The sequence below is a fragment of the Sinocyclocheilus rhinocerous genome, unplaced genomic scaffold (assembly GCF_001515625.1).
Source record: "Sinocyclocheilus rhinocerous isolate Xijiao unplaced genomic scaffold, SAMN03320098_v1.1 scaffold603, whole genome shotgun sequence".
Lineage (NCBI taxonomy): Eukaryota > Metazoa > Chordata > Actinopteri > Cypriniformes > Cyprinidae > Sinocyclocheilus > Sinocyclocheilus rhinocerous.
The window spans coordinates 919,323-941,358 of NW_015656630.1; the positions used below are offsets into that span (position 1 = coordinate 919,323).

The 22,036-nt window shown below is 35.3% G+C and overlaps 1 protein-coding gene across 5 annotated transcripts in view; it reads left to right on the forward strand.

Moving 5' to 3' along the window:
- Nucleotides 1-22,036, forward strand: part of grik1a (glutamate receptor, ionotropic, kainate 1a) — a 64,988-nt gene that overhangs the window by 40,700 nt on the left and 2,252 nt on the right. For 2 of the 5 annotated variants that reach the window (XM_016528401.1, XM_016528400.1), the window contains exons 9-18: nucleotides 1,807-1,914; nucleotides 2,157-2,201; nucleotides 4,020-4,127; nucleotides 5,754-5,957; nucleotides 7,257-7,480; nucleotides 9,571-9,689; nucleotides 14,875-15,092; nucleotides 17,032-17,257; nucleotides 18,457-18,707; nucleotides 20,661-20,813. In XM_016528401.1, coding sequence (XP_016383887.1) covers nucleotides 1,807-1,914; nucleotides 2,157-2,201; nucleotides 4,020-4,127; nucleotides 5,754-5,957; nucleotides 7,257-7,480; nucleotides 9,571-9,689; nucleotides 14,875-15,092; nucleotides 17,032-17,257; nucleotides 18,457-18,707; nucleotides 20,661-20,795 — 1,638 coding nt within the window. In that variant the 3' untranslated portion in view covers nucleotides 20,796-20,813. The remainder of the gene's footprint in view (nucleotides 1-1,806; nucleotides 1,915-2,156; nucleotides 2,202-4,019; nucleotides 4,128-5,753; nucleotides 5,958-7,256; nucleotides 7,481-9,570; nucleotides 9,690-14,874; nucleotides 15,093-17,031; nucleotides 17,258-18,456; nucleotides 18,708-20,660; nucleotides 20,814-22,036) is intronic. The other 3 variants (XM_016528399.1, XM_016528403.1, XM_016528402.1) reach the window with 2 other exon arrangements.

The window sequence follows — 22,036 nt, forward strand, 5'->3', positions numbered from 1 at the left end:
CAGGCGGTCGCGCACTGGACGAGAAGCGCAGCGTTGCGTCGCGCCACGTCTTTAAAATTCAAATACATTATTTTCTATGAGTGTAGGCACACCGGCGGCACCGTTCGGCGTCTGTCCGCGGCTCCCAGCTACGTCGTGTTGTACTTGTAAGAATTGTTCTAGACATGCCGAAAATTTTACGCTACAGCACAGCAGCTCTTCTTCTTGGTTTTCTCTGATGCACTAACTCTGCAGCAGCACTTCTTCTTCGTCGTCTCGTCTGATGCACTCACTCAACCAAGCGTTCGAACCACAACCTCGCCCCTCCCCACCCCCCAACCATTCGAATTTCTGTAGGCGGGAATTATTTGTAATGATATTCCAATGAGCCGCTTTGTGATATCACAAAGCCCGGAAAACAACGTTGTAGTCCAAACGAGCCGTTCGTTGTAGTTCTTGAAAAGGGATTTTTTAAAAACGAAATATCTCCCTTCGGAGTGGACTTTGAGATTTGTAACTTTCTAGATCTTTTTTATGCCCAAACATACACACTACACACTGACTAAAATTAAAAAAGTGAAAAAGCATAATAGGACCCCTTTAAAGAAATTAATACTTATATTAAGCGGGGACACATTAAATTGATTAAAAGACACTTATAATGTTACAAAAGATTTCTATTTCAAATTTACATTGATCTTTTGAAAAAACTTTAAATTGGAATACTGTTAAACAATATTACTGTTTTTCTATGTACTAAATCGATTCGAGCTGAATAATGACACTATTGTTTTTTAGAGCTGCTTTACTGCAGAATCTGAACTGTCTCCATAGTTGAGTTTCCATAACTGATTCTCTTATATTTCTGTTTATCTCTGTGAAACTGCTCTGACACAATTTGTAATGTATAAAGCTCTAGAAAATAAAGGTGACTTTGACTATTTTTGATCAAATAAATGCAGCCTTTGTGAGCATAAGAGAGAAAACATTAAAAACAAAAACCTCATGGACCCCAAATGTATGATTTGATGTATTATAAATAAAATTGTGACCATAAAATTAAGAATTACAAATGAAAGACATTGTTTACTTGACTTGATGTGGCCACTTGCATTAAAGGAATAGTTCACCCAAAAATGAATATTTTGTCATCATTTACTCACCCTCATGTCATTCCAGACCTGTATATGTTTCTTTCTTATGCTGAACACAAAAGAAGATATTTTGAAGAATTTTTGAAGAACAGTTGTTGGTCCCCATTGACTTCCATAGCAGGGAAAAAAACAATGGAAGTCAATGGGGACCATCAAACGTTTGATTAACAGCATTCTTCAAAATATCTTCTTTCATGTTTAACATAAGAAAGGAACTCATACAGGTTTGGAATGACATGAGGGTGAGTAAATGATGACAGAATTTTCATTCTTGGGTTAACTATTACTGATGTTACATTTAAATATTGCTATTTTCCCTTATATTAGAGCAAGTGCTGCTTTTTCCCCACTGTATTTTATGTCATAAAAGAACAAATGTGGTAAAACTTGAGATATAATACATTAATTTACAGTTTATTTATCATTGGACAAACCTAAAGCACATGATCCAAGTGTTCATGTTTAAACTCTATTTATCTTCACAATAGTCCATTCTACTAAAATGTAACTGACCAGCAAAATGTTTAGTTGAAACTGTTGTGGTTTTTTTTGTTGTTAACAGACACACATGCCCCAAGGCTGCATAATATTCCATTACCGCTATGATTGAAAGACACGGCAGTAAAACCGATGCTGTGCATCATTCTCATTGTATACTGTTTTTGTGCCTCAGGCCCAATGGGATGGTTTGACTGGACGGATAGTCCTTAACAAGACTGATGGTCTGCGGAAAGAGTTCAACTTAGACCTCATCAGCCTCAAGGAGGATGGCACAGCGAAGGTGAGTCAGCTTAGCTGGATGCCGATGAGAGACGTTCAGTGATATGATTTCCACAGCAGCAGAAATTACTGGAAACCTTGAATTGAGTGTCTTTATGTATTTCAGTATAGATTAAATAAATTCCCTGTGAGTGGACTCTTGAATATGTTTTTCTCAAAGCAGACATATTGATTATCCAGATCATTTGTATTGACCTTGTTGCTCCCATGCTGACTACACAACTCTTCAATTCTTCCTAAAAGCGAGCGGCTGATGCTGCATCACGACCTACTAAATTATGGACAAAGGTTTGTTCCAGTCTTGGTTTGATTCCCTGAGTTCGTGATTAAGACCTGTGGAGAGCTTGGATTTCCTCCCCTGTGTGAAATTCACTTCAGTAAACCCAGTGCCCTTTCATCGGCTTCCCTCTCCCTGCAGAAATCCCTTCACTTCCTTATGGAAAGAGATCGCTGCCAGTCACTTCTGCCAGAATGTCTCGCTGAGATGCATACTGTGTGCCAGTTATAGTTATGACATTTAAATCACCATACTCAATATCCAGCACTGTAAAATGGGCGCATTTTCTGCAATGCTTCGTGCTTCAGTAAGTAACACCTCTCCATACAAGCCTGCTCAGGCGTGCAGAAAAACGTGCATTAATCCACGGGTCGATATTTAGAGAGCAGCTCTAATCTACATTTAAAATTCATTTGAATAAGTCGCTCATTTCAGACTCATATGAGCTGTGTGACAAGTGCCATACATAAACATACACTAGATTATGCTTGTGTTAACAAAGGGTTTATTAAGCAGAGAAAAGCAAGTTTGGTTTAATTCCTTTACTGCTGACATCCTGTTTTAAAGGGATCATATCATACTTTTAATTATTATTTTATTTTAAGATCCTGTATAATGTTAGGCAAATTAGCGTGTCAAAAACTGTCATAATTTAGCTTTTCAAACCACTTTCTACCCTTTAGATCCTTAGAATTGAAAATTCAGCTTTTATTAAATGTTTAGTAATTTGGCAACAGGTTTGACAAAAGTCTGCAAAGTGTTGATTTTAATGGAATTCGATTTTCATTTACAGAGTAAAAAATTAAAGAAGATAATTACAAACTTATATATTTTTAAAGCACGTTTATATCTCACAATTCAGACTTGTGAAAAAAACAGAATTGCACAATATAATCTCGCAGTTTTGAGAAAACTCAGAATTGTGAGATAAAAAGTCGCAATTACCTTTTTAACTTTTTATTTTGTGAATAAGCTTTTCACTCTTTTCTCAAAAGATAAAGAATAATTTGATTCCTCTAATGCAGTTTGTAGTTTAAATAAGGGTGTATCAGGTAATATCTTCTTTTGTGATCATATTTTTTTAAGATATCAAACTCCTCAAGCTTGTCAAACAATAAAATCCTCTTTATTTATTGTAAAAGTAGTTCCATTTAAAATACAACATATCCTGATGACATTGTTTTGTTTGCAGAATTGTTGGAAAGAACGTTTTCTGCTTCATTAAGCAGACATTACTCCAGCTTTCAGTTTCACACGATCCTTCAGAAATCATTTGAATGGTATTATATATATTTAGCTAGCAAGTGGATTAGTAAAGTTTCACACTTTTATTTCTAGAGAACTATTGCATTTCTCATAATCTTTTTTGACTTCCATCTTTATATGTCATTGTGTTTCCTATTTATGACAACATCAATTCAGCATGGCTTTCAAGTGTGATGCATTAAGAATATTTACTATGATCTTCTATTTTAGATCTTCTATTTAACTCTTTAAAAATGTTAATGTTTTGTTCAGGTAAAAAGTAAGAATGCATTTTTTTCCTGTGTGATTTAATAATTAATGCATCAAAATCATTCATAATTTGTAGACCATGCATTAAATAGGGTAGCGGAGTGCTTTACTGGGTTTTATTGGGCAGTAAAGGAGTGCTTTACAATCAAATGGATTAGACCTAGAATTTTCTTTCATTTAGTTTTTATTCTTTCCCTTTCCTTTCCTGACCTATTTTATGAGTCTTCACTGATAAAGCCTGTCCCTCTTTTATTGTGATCTCAGAAACGGAGACTCATGTTCTTCATGCCTTGTAATTTTTACTGTATTGTTAGATTGGAGTGTGGAACTCTTATACCGGCCTCAAACTGACTGAGATGAAAGAAAGCAAAAACATCACAGACTCTATGGCTAACAGAACGGTTATCGTCACCACAATCCTGGTAAACTTATAACTTACAATTTCACTCCCTTATTTATGTAAACCAACTTTTTCAGTAGTTCAATTTTGTATTCACCCTGTGAATAGTTTCACTGGTGCACCAAATTTAGTTTTTAGCAATATAATTGTATATGCATGAGAAAAAATAGAACTATATGTTAGTGCTGTCAAATGATTAATCATGATTAATCGCATTCAAAATAAAAGTTTTTGTTTACATAAGTATGTGCGTAATGTGTATATTTATTATGTATGTATAAATACACACACATACAGTATATATTTTGAAAATATTTACATGTATTTAAATGCATATATTTATATTAATATAATTTATATTATATATAAATATATTTAATATATAAACATAACATATTTTTCTTAAATATATACATCATGTGTTTGGGGGCGGGGGGCAAAATACATTAACAAGAGTCATTAACAAGTCAGACGTAAAACATTTTTTATATAATTTTTATTTAATAGTGCTCTCATTATAATGTTAATGTTCTGCATTTTTGTTTTGAGCTGCGCGCGCTGAAGATGACCAGTAGAATAAAGTATTTGATAGCAGGTTTTTAATCAATGGGATTTAACTAATAATTTATCTGCACAAAATGCCCCGAATGCACATGAACGTGTCTGCGCGGCTCTGAATGAACTCCTTTTGTGGACGCGTTCTTCACGCAACAACGTGCAGAAACACGGCAACTAAACTCTAAAAATTCACAGCGTTTTATTGTAATAGTGTTCTCATTATAATGTTATGTATATGACAGTCCCAGTCATAGTTATTAATATTATACATTGTTGTTTGTCCTGCTCGCACTGCGCGCTGAAAAAATAATCGCCGTAGTACTACAATGAAGCGCTTTACTGCAGCGCAACTCAACCAAATGCATCTTATATGAGATAAATAATATATACACGATATATATATAAACCGGCTGAAATGTTTTGAAATCACTTGTACCCTACCTGATCGAAAAAATCCAGTCTTTCACTCTGCCTGTGTCAATCTGAGTCTTGTTAAAGATTTAAATCCCGGCCGCCAAGATGCTTCTCTGTCGGTCACGGGTTATGGAAAGTGAAACTTTAATCTATAGGGGTGGTTTATTCACGCACATTAAAATATTTATTTAAAGCTTCTTTCTTTTCAGATTCTTATTTACAGCATTATCTTAATAGGCTGTATATTAACTTTGGGAGAAAACCGGTAGTTCTATGTGAAATCAGACATTTGAGCACCTATAGCTAAAATGGTATGATCATAACACCTCTGCGAATATTCGACTGTGAGATTGGTAGTCGAATCGGGCTCCTCCTATCGAAGCATCGAATCGTCGAGTATTCGGGGTCACCCCTACATTACGCACATACTGTATATTATGTAAACACAAACTTTTTGGATGCGATTAATCGTGATAAATTGTTTGACAGCACTATTATATATAACATTTTTAGTAAATGTGAGTGGTTTTTACAAAAAAACTACTTTTTACATTTGTTTTTTAATTGGTTTTTGACTCTCATCTGGCCAGCTAACTTTGCCTTTGTGACATATTTAAATCAAGTATAATACATTTTACCAACTGCATCATTGCATGTGAATTTATCTTGTGAACAGGAAAACCCTTATGTTATGTATAAGAAGTCTGACAAGGTGCTGTATGGGAACGATCGCTTCGAAGGCTACTGTCTAGACCTGCTAAAAGAGCTGTCCAACATCCTGGGATTCACTTATGAAGTCAGGCTGGTTTCTGATGGGAAATATGGAGCTCAGAATGACAAAGGCGAATGGAACGGCATGGTGCGGGAACTAATCGATCATGTGAGTGATCTCCCATGATGCTTTACAAAAATGTTCAAGGTCTTTAGATCATACCATCCAAATGCAGCCTTTGTAAATGACCTTCTGCCTTCCACTCCATTATATTTCAATTTAGATCTCACTGTTTAGAGACCACAACTTGACTGTTAAAGGTATAGTTAACCCAAAAATGATAATTCTGTCATTAATTACTCACCCTCATGTCGTTCCAACCCCGTAAGACCTTCGTTCATCTTCTGAACACAAATTAAGATATTTTTGATTAAATCCGAGAGCTTTCTGACCCTGCATAGACCGCAATGCAAGTAACCACGTTCAAGGCCCAGAAAGGAAGTAAGGACATGATTAAAATAATCCATGTGACATCAGTGGTACTGTTGTGACCGCGCGTCGAAGACTGACATGAAGAGAAGAAATTGTTGAATAAAGTCATTATTTTTGTTTTCTTTGCACACAAAAAGTATTCTCGTAGCTTAATAAAATTATGGTTGAACCACTGATGTCACATGGACTATTTTAATGATGCCCTTACTAGCTTAGTGAGCCTTGAACATGGTAGCTGCGTTGCTGTCTATGGAGGATCAGAAAGCTCTCAGATTTCATCAAAAATATCTTAATTTGTGTTCTGAAGATGAACGGAGGCCTTACAGGTTTGGAACGACATGAGGGTGAGAGAATTTTTAATTTGGGGTGAACTATCCCTTTAATTCTCTGATTAACCAAGAAATTTCAGTTTCTAATGGATGTTTTTGTAACTTGGCTCTTCACAGGCAATTTAGAAGAGCTAAGAATTACGTTTTGTTTCATGTTTGGTTTAATTTGCTTGATTATGTTTATTTACCAAAAGTTTAAGTAGTCTAAAGCTTTGGTAGGAAGACATTTGTGTATGCAATACATCAAGATCTTTTACTTTGTAAAATTGATTAGATATTTTTCAATATAAAACAGCATTTGTGCTTTCATCTGGCTGTAAAAAGTCTGTTTTAAATTGATTATGAATACTTCTACATAGATTTTGTTTTTAATTACCTTCGTCAACCCCCAGTGTCTTTGCAGTATTTATCAGTATAGTAGGAATACAAATCTATAAAAGAGCCTTTTTGCACATCTTTTGTTTAAATGAGCTTCACAAAACAACAGGAAGCATCAAACAGATTGTGGGATCCATCCCCACAGGCATCACTTGTTTGTATCTCAGTGACTGAACTCCAATATTATCTGCATCTATCTGCATTTTCTTCGCAGCAGTCAAAATGAGTTCCTGTCGTCTTGTAAACCTCTTTTTGTCCCCTTAACCAGATAGCTGACCTGGCTGTGGCTCCACTGACCATCACTTATGTCAGAGAGAAAGTTATTGACTTCTCCAAACCCTTCATGACCCTGGGCATCAGCATACTGTACCACAAACCAAACGGCACCAATCCAGGTGTCTTCTCCTTCCTCAACCCCCTCACCCCAGATATCTGGATGTACGTGCTGCTGGCCTGTCTTGGAGTAAGCTGTGTGCTCTTTGTGATAGCCAGGTATGGATGAACGTTTTGGTTTAACATCTGCTTCTTGGAAATATAGCAAAGCAAATGTGCAAATTGGGTTTCAGATCTAGGAACACTGACCCAATTGTTCAAAAAATGTCTTCAAATGTTTTATAGTTTGACATCACATGTGAAGACACATTATCAGGCTGTCATTTGAAGAATATTGCTGTTATCTGCAGCTTAAGGGAACATCGTACATCTCTCTTTGGAGCTGTCAAGAAGTTTTTGCGCCCTCTGATTTAAAATGTAAAGCTGTTTTGCAGAGTGTGCTGATAGATATCACGTTTCTTTGTGGGAGTGCATTTAAAGCAGTGTATTTCTCTCATATCATATCACTGCACTTATGAGACGCCAGAATCAAAATGCTGATTTGATCTCGAAACAGATCAATAAGTAATAAGCACAGTGCCCAGACTTTGTTATATTGCTGTCGGAATATAGATTAATGATGTAAAAATTTCAGTCATGGTTGTCCAGATGCATTTTTCCTCAATAAATACATAATGCACTTTCTCAGTTAGCAATGTTTTGTATTTTGTATGAGGGAGTACAAGTTTGTGTCTGTATTGAAGCCCAGTTCATAAGCATTGGGCAGATGTCCACGTCTGCCTAAAGAGAATATCAAGCATGCCACGCTACCCCATCAGAGTCAGATGATTGGTTGGTTCAATTAAAATGCAAATGGGTAATGAAAACGCTGTCCAATCAGACTCTTTAAATGGACATCTGGTGGGGTGTCAGAGTTAGTGTGGGTTCATGTGCACTGAATGACCCATTTGTTCACAGATACAGTCTGCTGGGGGGCTTTTAAACTGTGATCTTGAAATTTGGCAGCTTTGATAGTAGCAGTTTATAGAGTGAGATTCTACACACCGTGAGGCATGACAAATGAGTCTTGTGACACGTTCTGATCAAGCATCGATTCACCATGAGGGTTTTATAAATGACCCAATTATTGAGTGGTAGAATGGAGAATGTGTCTTTCATATGTTCTTGTGTAACTGTAATCACTTTCAAAATGAAATTTCCGCCAGTTGTTTCCCTTTTTGGCTTCCAGCACTGTATTAAAAAAAAAGATGGAAAAGTATTGATTAAAAAAATATGTGATGCAACAGTGCTCAAGGCAGACAAATGCAATGAATAAACATTACAACGATTTGTGTTCAAAAAGCTTGTTTGTTATTATTTATTTATTGGTCTTGTTTATTAATATAAAATATTTATATTTATTAATCTTTTAGAATTAGTCACAGTAAATTTACATATTAAATTGGCATCCATATAAATAATATTTTTGTGAATTTTTACAGGAATAAAAACAGTTAATTGACATTATATTGGTAATCTAGATGCAGACAAGAGCAATGAATAAACATTACAAGAAGTTGTGTACTAAAAGTAATTCAAGATTGATTTGCTAATATATATATAATTTTAATCACAGGTTTATATGTTAAATTGACAGCGCTATTAAGTAATGTATTTTTTATTTTTACAGGTAATTAAAGAAACACTGGTAATTTTCTGCCAGGACATCTATTAATTGTACGGACATTTCCGTTAACCCTTAAACAATGCAATGAAGTGCAAAATTCTAAATACAGGCAAAAAAAAACTGCTTTTTTTCAGTAAATAAACATTTCGAGTTTTTATGGCTATTTTTTATTTTAATAATTAATTTAATCATTTTAATTAAAATAATTTTATAATTAGTCACATTAAATTCGCATTTGCATTATAAATTGACAGCCCTTCTTTTTACAGGAATAAAAACTTTTAATTAACATTTAAATTGGTTAATGTAAAAGCACATTGCAGTTAAACTTAAGATTCCTTTTCCAGCTCTCTCTTTGTTTGGTAACACTGGAAAGTTTTCCCATAAAACAAGATGTTTATTAAGCTTTGGTTGGAGCAGTTATTGATAGCCTGTAGCAAGAAGACAATTTTTAGCTGTTCTGCGAAAGCAGTTTAGAAATCGCCAAACATGCAGCCTCTGAAGCGCAGTATTAATACTCAGTCTTCTGTGTTGTCTGCATTTTTTTTTCCTGTGTAAAGCTGTTTTCTTTGACTCTTGGCAGGTTTACACCATATGAATGGTATAACCCTCACCCCTGCAACACGTCTTCTGAAGTGGTTGAGAACAATTTCACACTGTTGAATAGTTTATGGTTTGGTGTTGCGGCTCTAATGCGTCAAGGTATGTCACACAAAACACTTCAAGACTGCTGCATTGTTATAGCTGACAAAGAACATTGAACCAAGTGGCATTTATTTAGATCAAGAAAAACGGCACAAGCACTCTGCTACATCTGTGTGAGGTGAGCTTGAGGGACTTTATACATTCACTAAAAAATCACCTTGAGATCAGCTGGTTGAAATGAATAGATCAAAATTTTCAGAAAAGAAAGAGTTGTTAAGTGTTTTTAGGGGGGTTTGAGATTTGTTATGCAATGACATTCATAACAATACAGTAGGGAATTGTAGTTGTATAAAGATGGCAACACACACTGGCACAGTTATAAGTCACATTTAGTTGGATTTCCTCTGGTGTAATGGATCTGATGCTAGTGAGGAGAGGCTTGTAGGTTCCGCTACAGAAGGTATGAAACTAAATGGATGACCTGTCAGGTGTGCAGAAAAGTGTGAAACGCCAAGAGCAGCTTTAATGAGCACGGGAGAACCAGACAAATCATTATGCAGCATAGTATGACCTCACGTTACAAAGAGTTTTCTTCTCAAATATTAGATACATCTTATTTACATCAGAACAACCGCTCAGCCATGAAGAAGGACCGCTAACGGGAATTTGACAGAAAAGTGGTGGAGTGCAGTTGTGGGCATTTTGTGTCACTGGTGGATGTTAGGGTATTTCATTATACTTAAAGCAGGTCATATCATGAAATATTCAAATTTGCATTTGTTTGTGAATTATAACACTTGTTGTATCATGAAAACATAGGAAGTTCCAATCTGTCAAACAGATATTAACACAGGGCTTCTCAAACTTGTTGATGACAAGAATCTCCAAATGTGATGTTCCTCTTTCAAGTATAAAAATCAATTTATACTGTGAGAGAAAAATATTAAATGTGACATGAAAGGAAAATCCGCCCTATCTATTTTGTGATTTGATCATAGGTTCATTTTTATATTTTTTATTTATTTTTCTCTCTGGTGACATATGCTGGATTCATAAACTAAATTAGAATGAAATAGTTTCTTGTTATTAAATTGCAGCATATTTAAGATTATATATGAAAACACATTTTACACCTGATTTTAGAAAGAAGCAGAAAAAATTTAAGTTATTAAACAAAATAATGTTAAACTGGTTTCTATTCATAATAGAAGACGAATATCAAAAAATTTCAGCATGAAAATAACTAGCACTGATGTAGAAGAGGGTGTTTACTTACAAAATTGAAAATCTTAAAGGTACAGTAGCAAATAACAGGTTAATCCTAATTCAATTCTAAAGGTCAGACAGAGTGAAAAATGGTCATGTAAAACTAGATTAGATTTGTTGGTGCAAGAAACCTTGGCTAACATTATCATAAAAAGTGATCAAATATATTTATGACATGGACCCCTAAATAGGATCAACAAGCTTTTTGAAACCCACACACATTCATAGTGTTAATTGAGCTGATTAGTTAAGTATTCATCTTGTGTGCGTGTGCGTGTGTGTGTGTGTGTGTGTGTGTGTGTGTATTTGCATTATTACCTACCACAGCTAAACCTCCTACATGAGGTTACTGAAATAACCTTGACATCTTTTTGAAACATCTCATCAATTATAGCATGCAGGGTTGTACCTATTAGCCAACAGCAGAAAAGCAGTGAGAACATACGATAAATAGTTGCTGTTTGTTTTTGTCATAAAGCTGACAGAGCAATATTTAAGAAGATTATTCAAAGTTTAGCCTCTGCTGTTCTGTTTGGGGTTTCGTCAGCTGTCCGGATGATTTTCCTCTTTTTTTTTGCTTCAGTAAATAGATTTAAGTTGTGATCTCATCTTACACTGTGATAAAATCAGGACTATGATTGACAGTTGTGTTCTCCCCATGCCATTTAAGAGTTAGACATAGGTCAGTAGTTAGCATTTAGCTATGCTAATTATCTGAGAGTAGCAAAACAGACAACATTTTCAAAGGAACAAACACACCTCATGGTGTCTGTCAGTGAGCTCTTGCTCCCCAGGTGGCTAATGTAAAAATGTTTATATCTTTCAAAGGGATTTATTAGCATAAGCATCACTGAAAGGTCAAAATCATGGATTAGCCCTGCTTAAAAAAATGGTTTTAGCTGGTCTTCCGAGAAGGGTCTGGCTGCAGACTTGCACTTGCACTCTCAGACTTGCACACTCAGACTTGCACTCTCAGACTTGCACACTCAGACACTTGCACTTCCGCAAGTGACATCACTTGCAGTACTTTTTTGTTTGAATCTCTCATCATTTTACAACAGTAGCCAGGTGGTGAAGACAATAAAAAAGAAACTAAATTACAATGTCACTTCCACTCTCCGCTACCTGTGACGTCACTTGCAATCGACACAAATCGTGCGTGTTGCCAATGGAGACAAGACGGTGTGGTGGTGATTAAACGATTAAAACTAATTTAGTCTACTATAACGTACATGGTCCTGCAAGAAAAAGACAAGACCCGCAAATCCGTGAAGTTTTCACAGGTCACAAACTATAACATTACTGAACTTTTATAAAGACAAATTCAGTATAAAATGAATTTAAACTACCTGTAGAACTAGCTAAAACCAGCCTAAGCTGGTTAGCTGGTCTTAGCTGGGGGGGGGGTTCAGTAGGGTAGCTAGTTTAAAGTAATCTTCCATCCAGGTCAAGCTGGTTGTTAGCTATTTTAGCTAACCAGACTAGCTAACTAGCCCAAAACCCATCTAAAACTATCAAAACAGACCATCCTGACCATCTTAAACACATTAAACAGTTTTTCCTTTTACTTTTCAGTGGGATTCATATTTAGTCTTGACTTTTTAGTTGCGCTAATGCTAACAGTGCTTTGAAAGATAGTAAACTCTTTTACATAAGCATTTTTCTCCTCTTATCTACCTCTTATACATAATCATTATCCACTATTTTTCTCATGACTGACTACTTTAAAGGAAAACAGCATGTATGGCAGTTTTGTTGAGGTGTTTTTTTGCTGACTTCTTTGGTGGGTAATCACTGCTGTTAGATGTATCACTTAGATCAAAGCTAATAATTTAGCTGACAATCAAACTGAATTTTAAAATTGTGCTCCACATGACACTGAAGGCATACAAATGCAGTTACAGTACACACACACACACACTGTGAATTTGTTTCAACTTCCAACCACCACACCTGGGTATCTGTGCATGAAAGACAATCACTACAGCTTCAGTATCATATATCAGACTTAGACTCAGTGGTCTGTCTTTCTAACTACAGAATTGCCACAAATTAATCAGTTAATAGAATGTTCTCCTCCCATGTATCTTAATAACACACCTAGTTAATCAGAATGGTGACTTACAGGTTCAAAAACGTTAATTCAGATAAGGATTCTTTATTTTTCTTGGCTTTTTGCAAAGATGAAGTACAGTTCCCATGACGGTCGGTTTCATTTTCTAGCGATCTATCAATGCCTTAAGTTATCCAGCCGTAGTATAAAGTCCCAGTTAGAATAACACACATTAGATTTATCATTAAGCTGAAGGTTAAAATCTAGTATGAGTGTGATGAGACCAAAAGTATGAGCCCTTGATAAATAAAAAAAAATAAACCCATTTAATCTGTCACAGCGAGCTTCACGCTGCTGGTGTCCTGGGCGACTCTCAGCCTTTTGTGTGGGATTGTTTGGGGATGTGTGTGTATGTGTATGCGTTTGTGTATCAGGGTTGTTTTCTCAGAGGAGGCAGTGCTTCTAAAAAATGAGAAGAGAAATTATTCTACATTAAAAAACAAAAGTAAAACAAAAAAAAATATTGTGAAATAGTTGATGAAAATGTATAAACCGCTTTCTAAGGTAAGAGCAACATCAGCAGATAAAGGTTCAGAGGAAGGCAGCATCTCTATTCCTAAAGTGTTTCTTTTTCTGTTCTCATTCTGGAAAAGAATAATGGAAAAAGTAATGTCTGATATCCAATCTGACCATTCAAAACCTGATTTTAATGGAATTTCAAAGTTCATGTAAATGTTGATTGGATCAGGGGCTGAATTCATGACAATCGAATGAAAAACAAGGAAAGTTCTTAAGACCTGAGTTTAGCACTCAGCATTGCTTTCCTCTTATTATTATCTTTCAGTATATTAGTATCTTTTATCTTTTAGCATATTACCATCTTAATTATCTTTTCTCAGGATGTGGCATTCTGTTGCATTTATTTGCACTCTTTCTTGAGTGAAATGCGCCTTGACTTTTAAGTAGACATTTACAAAGATTGTTATGATATAATGTTTTGTCTTAACATTATTAAGAAAACAAAGATTCTGAGAAGTATGCATTTTTTAAAAGGGATAGTTCACCCAAAAATAAAAATTCTGTCAGTAATTACTCACACTAATGTCATTCCAAACCCACAAGACCGTTCATCTTTGGAACCCAAAGTAAGATATTCTGACACGGAAGAGAAGAAATTGTTGAATAAAGTTATTATTTTTGTTTTCTTTGTGCATAAAAAGTGTTCTGGTAGCTTCAAAAAATTAAGGTTGAACCACAGATGTCACATGGACTATTTTAACAATGTCCTTACTACCTTTCTGGGCCTTAAACGTGATAGTTGCGTTGCTGTCTATGGAGGATCAGAAAGCTCTTGGATTTCATCAAAAATATCTTAATTTGTGTTCTGAAGATAAACAAAGGTCTTACAAGTTTGAAACGACATAAGGGTAAGTAATTAATGACTGAATTCTCATTTTTGGGTGAACTAACCCTTTAAAGTAAGAAAATAAGAAGTTAAGTAGTTAAGAAGAATTTTATTCGTAATAAGATTAATCGGATTTCAGATTTTTTGCTCTTTACACTCCCAAAAACTTTGTTTTCAGTTAAATACACCAAAACATCAGCCATCCGTCTGAACAAAGAAATTAATTTTTAAGTGGATGTAAGAATCAGTTCCTAGCAGAGGAATTACAGTACAGATGTCAAATGTGTTCATCCCATTTAAACAGTATATCTATTGTTATTTAATTGAAAACCTAACAAACATTTTTTTTTTTTGTTAAATGTCATTTGCTTGTAAAGCTGTTTTTTTGTTAAATGTCACTTGGTTTTGTATTTTGTTATCTATTGCAATGACATTCAAACATTTTTCAGCATGGCTTAAGAGTCCAAATACTTGGGGCCACTGTCTGTGTTTTGCTAAGCGCTTGTATGTTATTTCAGGATCTGAGCTGATGCCCAAGGCTTTGTCCACCAGAATCGTGGGAGGGATTTGGTGGTTCTTCACTTTAATCATCATATCTTCCTACACGGCCAACCTGGCTGCTTTCCTCACAGTGGAGAGAATGGACTCCCCAATCGATTCAGCTGACGATTTAGCCAAGCAGACTAGAATTGAATATGGAGCAGTGAGAGATGGCTCCACAATTACTTTCTTTAAGGTAACATCTTACATGCAGGATCGATGCACCCCAACACACTGTCCACATGAAAGCTATTGAAATACAGAAGGAACTGCCAGACACAATCCAAACACTCAGCAAATTATCAATTTTACAAGAGGCCGCCTGCACAGAAGTAGCTGGAGCTTTTAGGAGTAAGTTTATTGAATTTCTGCTAGGAAGTAAAATAAGAAGATCAATCTTGTGCATCTGTCTCATGATAAGATACAAACTAATAAAATGGATGCAGAGTCACACACAGATGAGTTTTGAGTTGTGTTAACCAAAAAACATCACTTCCAATAAATGTCCCCTCATACTGAAAGGGGAATTCTACGAATAAATTATGATCGATAATTGTGCTGGTAATTTTGCACACGCTGTCTGTGATGTTTTAGTGGTAGACTCACTAAAGAAATTATATCAGGTAGCAATGCAAACACAGATCAAAATTTGTGCTAAACACAATTTGCTGATAATTGTTCGCAGTCTCACGATAACGATAATAAAATTGTATAGTATTTTGTCCAAAAATGTGTAAATATTGTGTATGTATTAGCACTACTATTCAAAAGGCAGCATTTATTTGAACAAATACTGTGAAAACTATTCAATTTTAATACATTTTAAAATGTATTCTAATCCTGTGATTTTAAAGCTGACTTTTCACATGGTCCTTCAGAAATCATTCTAATATGCTGATTTGCTGCTCAACAAAACATTTATTATTATCAATGTTGGACACCGTTATACTGCTTAATATTTTTGTGGAAACTGTGGTCCATTTTTTTCAGGATTCTTTGATTAACAAAGTAAAAAGTAAAAAATTTGAGATAAATCTTTTGTAACATTAAATGTATTTACTGTCACTTTGATAAATGTAATGTATCCTTTCTGAATAATAGTATAATTTTTTTTAAATAAAAAAATATTTTAAAAAGCACCCAAACGTTTTATATAAATATACTGTATATAAATAAATAAATAAAAATATATATATATTTTTATATTTATTTGTCCAAATGTGTTGTTTACCTCACATGCAAATATAACTATTTGCATAATAAACTGTTATTAAATGATTAGTGTTTTTACAAATCATTTAGATGACAGCAGATGTAATCTAAAAGTAAAAACAGGGGAAATGAGCTTGTACAGTTGAATATAATATATTAAATATAATCATAATATCCAGGATATATATTGAATGCAGGTTTTTGCACTTAAATATTATGTGCAACAATATAACCGATAAATGAATCTTTCAGTCACGTGAAATTAATTTATTCAAAGGTGACAAAGGTCTGATTCTTTTCATTTTCTAGGAAGCCATCACAGAGTCCTTGCTAATACCTCAGGCGTACACGTTCACAAATCCGCCTGAAATCCTCCTGAACTCCATTTACCTCCACCAATCCAGCCATCTAAAATTTCAGTAATTCCAATAATCCAGTGATCTATTTTATGAGCGTGAGCCACACATATGCACCATTCATCATTTAGAGAGAGAGAAAGACAAACAAGTGACACAGATAAAGCACAGAAGTGTGTACAGAGGCCGGTGTGAGCTTTATCCACCGAGATTATAGGCTATGATTACATCCGCGTATATCTAGAAAAATATAGGCCTGTGGAGGACCGAGACAAATCGAATCAGCTGTGAGAGATTTAGCGCACAGCTGTCCCATTTCCCCCGGCTGTCCGCTGACACACTCAGACACAAAATTTTACAACTTGTCCCCTTTTGACTCATGAGAGATCAGGGAGAACTTATCAGACTTGAAAAGCCCATACCAGTAGCTGATGAAAGAACAAGATCCGAAGACAAGAACTTGAAAGAATGAAAAGAAACATCGATCCAGGCGGCGTGACTCATGTCTTTAATGTTGTGCTTTTTGAAGACAGAATCAGCTCTTTGAAACTCTTTATTTGCTTTTAGAAATCAAAAATATCAACGTACGAGAAGATGTGGGCATTCATGAGCAGCAGGAAGAACACAGCCCTGGTGAAGAACAACAAGGAAGGGATTACCAGAGTCCTGACCACCGACTATGCCCTCCTCATGGAGTCCACCAGCATAGAGTACATCACGCAGAGAAACTGCAACCTCACCCAGGTTGGAGGCCTGATCGACTCTAAGGGCTATGGAGTTGGCACACCAATAGGTAATGGTGCCCCACATATTGCCTGACAAACTGTTGAGCCCCCTAACTGTACCCTTACTAGCCTTTAAGGGTAAGCGATTTTTCAAAAACGCTTTAGAAAACTGATTCGGGCCGACTAGCAAAACAAACTTGTAGCCAATCAGCAGTAAGGGTCACTGTCGGGGATTTGTCATGTCGCGCCGCGCCGCAGTCCAGTGTAGACCATAGATATGTATATCTATGGTGTAGACAGCATTACTGATTATAATGAGTTCTATAGTATTTTGTCGTGCCACACTGCTCGTGTCCGGTGTAGACACGGTGTAACATTGGTTTTGCTGTTTCACAGAACTAATCGTTGCCTGAGAATGGAAATTAGAAATAGAAATTTCTATCTGGATACTTTAGATCAGTCGTGGGCCCTGTGTCTCACCTGGTTGCCCAGCAAAATTACTCAAAAACTTGCCCCGTGTATCATAGGCTTAAGGCAAGAAATGTGGCGGCTTTTTTATATGCTTTTGGGAATTTATTATAGAAGGAAACACACTACACAACCCAACTACTGAGTTCCCATTGAATTTGATTTGCTTTGCTTTTGTTTTGTCCTACTTATTGGCTGAATTCCATTAGCACAGGATGGAATGCAAGTAGAATGCAGGATATCTCAGAAATTTGTCTCCAACTTCCGACTTGATGCTCCTTGATGAAATTTAGAAATTTATATTTAAAGAAACGAAACGAATACTGTTTAAATAAAAAGTAGAGCTTATATGTGCTTTGTAGGTGTGCAATTATCAACAGAAAATGTACACACCTGTCTCTGGAAAACGTTTTCTAAACAGGTTTCATTATTACTTTGGGACTTTTTATAATGTAATGTAATTTTCATAACACGAGTAAATTGTGGGGAAATATTACTAATTAATTATATATTTGAAGTTTTTGCATTTCCATACATTTTGAAACATGTAGATTGTATTATATTAGTTTTATGTTATATGTATACTCTAACAATATGGAAAAACAATGCCTGTTGAAAGTTGCCTGACCAAAACGTTGGATTACGTTGGATAATATCGCTAAATTAAAATAAATGTAAAATAAGAAAAATACTGTTATTTTATCCATCCCTACTTTAAAATTATTGATGTTCAGTTTTACTTCTGTGTTTTGTTTTTTTTTTGCGCGACCCCACCTAAAGAACTATGTTTTTTTTGCAGGCTCACCCTACCGGGACAAGGTGACCATCGCCATCCTGCAGCTCCAGGAAGAGGGAAAGCTGCACATGATGAAGGAGAAATGGTGGCGAGGTAACGGATGCCCCGAGGAGGACAACAAAGAGGCCAGTGCCCTGGGTGTGGAGAACATCGGAGGCATCTTCATCGTGCTGGCCGCTGGTCTAGTGCTGTCTGTGTTCGTGGCCATTGGAGAGTTCATCTACAAGTCATGCAAAAACAGCGATATTGAAGAGGTGAGTGGGAGGCTGGCGGAACGGCCCCGCGGGGTCTGAGTCTTACAGGAGCTAATTACCTCACCGCTGTCACAGCCGAAATGAGCCATGTAAACACAAATGAGACACTTGCGGGATGTTTTTGCAGCAGCCCACTGGACAGGAACCTGTTGCAGACTTAAAGCACATGCTGTTTATCTTGCAGGTGTTCTACTTCTACATTTCTGAAACTATTTTGGTTAGCTTGCTTGTTTTGTATGACATTCATAGCAAAAAAGAGAGTAAAAAATTTATTGTAGTACACTATCACGCTCTTGCAAGTTTTATTACCTGATCTGGATGACAAAGTGCTGCTTTCAGCACAGTTTGGTAATTAAAGCAGTGTGATGTGAAGTGTAAAATTTAATGTGTTGATGCACAACAGTCATTAAATATGTCTGTAATGCATTTACTGAATTTGACATTTGAATTGTTTTGTTTGATCTATAGATCAAATCCAGATGGGATGTTTAACAAAAGTAAAGTCATTTACACTCTTTGAATTGCAGAATTTATTTTTTAAAATTCAAAGTATGAAATATAATTTCTCTAATAAGAAGGCCATCAGACACTTATGGTAAATTTATAATATAGGTAAAGATTTGGGAAAGATTATTTAGTAATTATTGCAGGTTAAATTGCATTGACAATAATAAAATATAAGAAATGTCTACGTAAAATATAAATTATATATCATTTACTTAAATTTTTTATAAAATATATAAATATATTTCTATGTAAAATATAAAAAAGTTATGTAACTATTTAAAAAGATTAAGTTGCATTGACTTGAATATATATGTATAATAGGGCTGTGAAAAAAAATGCAAAAACGTTGCATTCGAATTTTAGGTGTGCATCAGGCAGCCTTACGATGTAGGTGTCATTGCATTTTAATGTTTTTGTTAGCCTATCCAGTTGAAGCCACTAGATGCGGCGCTGCTGCGTTGTTAATTACAAATATTGTGGGAAAAGAGAACATCAATGCGGAGAAGATGTTGTTTACGTCAAAACTGAAACCAAGCCGTTCACACAGAACACATATTTCGCGCATTTTCTAGAGGGACATCTGTCACCGTTGCACTCACATCTCGCACAAAGGAGCCGCATGTTTAGAAAGCCATGTAAAATTAATGCAAGTTCAACTTTGAAAAAACATATCTTGAGACTTTATGGTGGGGGTTTTTCCCCATCCCACTGCATCTCATGTTTTTAAATAAAAAGTGTACTCTATTTGATTGGTTTTCGGCCCTTTGTATTAAACTATGCATTCATACATGATGCTGTTTTGTTTATAGTTGTTTAAGCAACTTAATTAATTATAATTGGTTTATAAACATTATTTTAAACATTATGCACTTTTTTCACAGATAGTCATGTTATCTTATGCTTTGAAGAAAGTGCATTGGTAATATTTTGCTCGATATGCCCTCTTGTGGCCTCAGGAGAGAATCCAAAAGCTTTTCTTCACCCTAACTGAAATTATGCATTTTAAATTTGAATATAATTTGAATTTTGATCATATTTAAGTACAAAATTCGAATTTAGTTTTTCAGCCATTTTGACAGCCCTAATGTATAATATGTATAATTATTATATACTGTATATGCACATTCTACTTAAAATACAAAAAATAACTGATAAAATTTATCACAAATTATTAACAGCCCTAGTCTAGTCTAGCCCTTTTCTCAGTTGCCCAAGGGTATTTATTTGAGTATCAACGGTTAGTATCGTACCTAAGACAAAGTTTTGGTACTGATTCAATGCTACGTAATGTATGTTAACTGATATATTTAGCATCATTTTTTTATTTATTTTTTGCATGTGAATGCTGCTTATATTTTATCACTTTGATCATTTGCATGTTACTGATCTTGTCCTGCTTTTTGTCTTTCTGTTCTGTTTTTTATCTGTATGATCTGCATGCACAAGGACTTCTGTTTCTTTTACGGAGTCCAATCCCGGCAGCTGCAAAGAAGCGATTCCATCTCCTCCTCTGGCACGTCCTTATCAACAGATTTAGAGAGCGGGCGGCTCCTCAGGGATGACATATGTTCTTCGTGTTAGCCACACACTCTCATATCTGTAAGGGCTGTGCGTTATTTAAAGAAATATAAACTCCTTTCCCTCCTTCGCCCATCCACTGGTTACTTCCAAACCATCTGCCCAAACCCTTGACCTCAATCCAGCGCCCATGCGGCTCAGAAATTTAGTATGGTTTTCAAGGAGATGAAGAACACTTTCATTTCTCGTTGCACACCCTGTCTGCAGACAGATAAGAAATTGAGTGCTCTCTGAAACTTTTATTTACTGGTAGAAGCTATTCAATTACGGCCATTCGCGGCAAAAATTTAAGTGCGGACCTACTAGATTTGATGGCCTAAATTCTGCCTTTCATGTTCTCATTGCTCCCTCAAAAGATCGGCCCGCACAGTGAAGGTAATGATAATTATAATGAGGGTTATGATAATGATCTGTTCTGCTGTAGCCCACTGATTCTTGAGTAGAGAGGCAAAACAGACTACAAAACAGAAAAAAGTTTGTCTAAAGGATTTATTTTAGATAAATCTGTGACGTTCTATTGTCCATACAAAATATGTGCTTTTCCTTGCCATTTACTCAAGATTGGTCAAGACTGTCAGATATTTAAGGAATATTTATTATAATCTTTGACAAATCTTGGATTCACTTATAATTAGATTAGTTTATTTAGTAATTAGTTTTAAATTGATCAATCACAATTAATTGTTAATTGTTTACATAATATGTGTGTGTACTGTGTATATTTATGTGTATATATAAATACACACACACATACATGTATATATTTAATAAATATATGTAATATATATTTATATTTATGTGTAATATAAATCATATAAATATGAATATATATATATATATACATGTATGTGTGTATATTTATATATACACATAAATATACACAGTATACACATATTATGTAAGCAAACTTTTATTTTGGATGCGATTAATCACAATTAGGGATGTAACGGTATGAAAATTTCTTATCACGGTTATAGTGACCAAAATTATCAGGTGGCGCTTATGGAAAAGCTGAATTAGAGCTAGAGCCCTGCATTTCAGCCCGGGCCCAACGGGCCCCAACTTTTTTTTTTTTCTTTATTTTATAAAAGCACAACGTTATGTTGATATTGTGAGTGCACACAAATAAAAGTAGACCCTTTACAGTTACGAATGATGTATTACTCTTACCTTTATGAGCAAAAATGATGGCGTATCCACTGAAAAAAATGCAAGTGATCGTGCTGGCGCCTCCATGTCCTGCA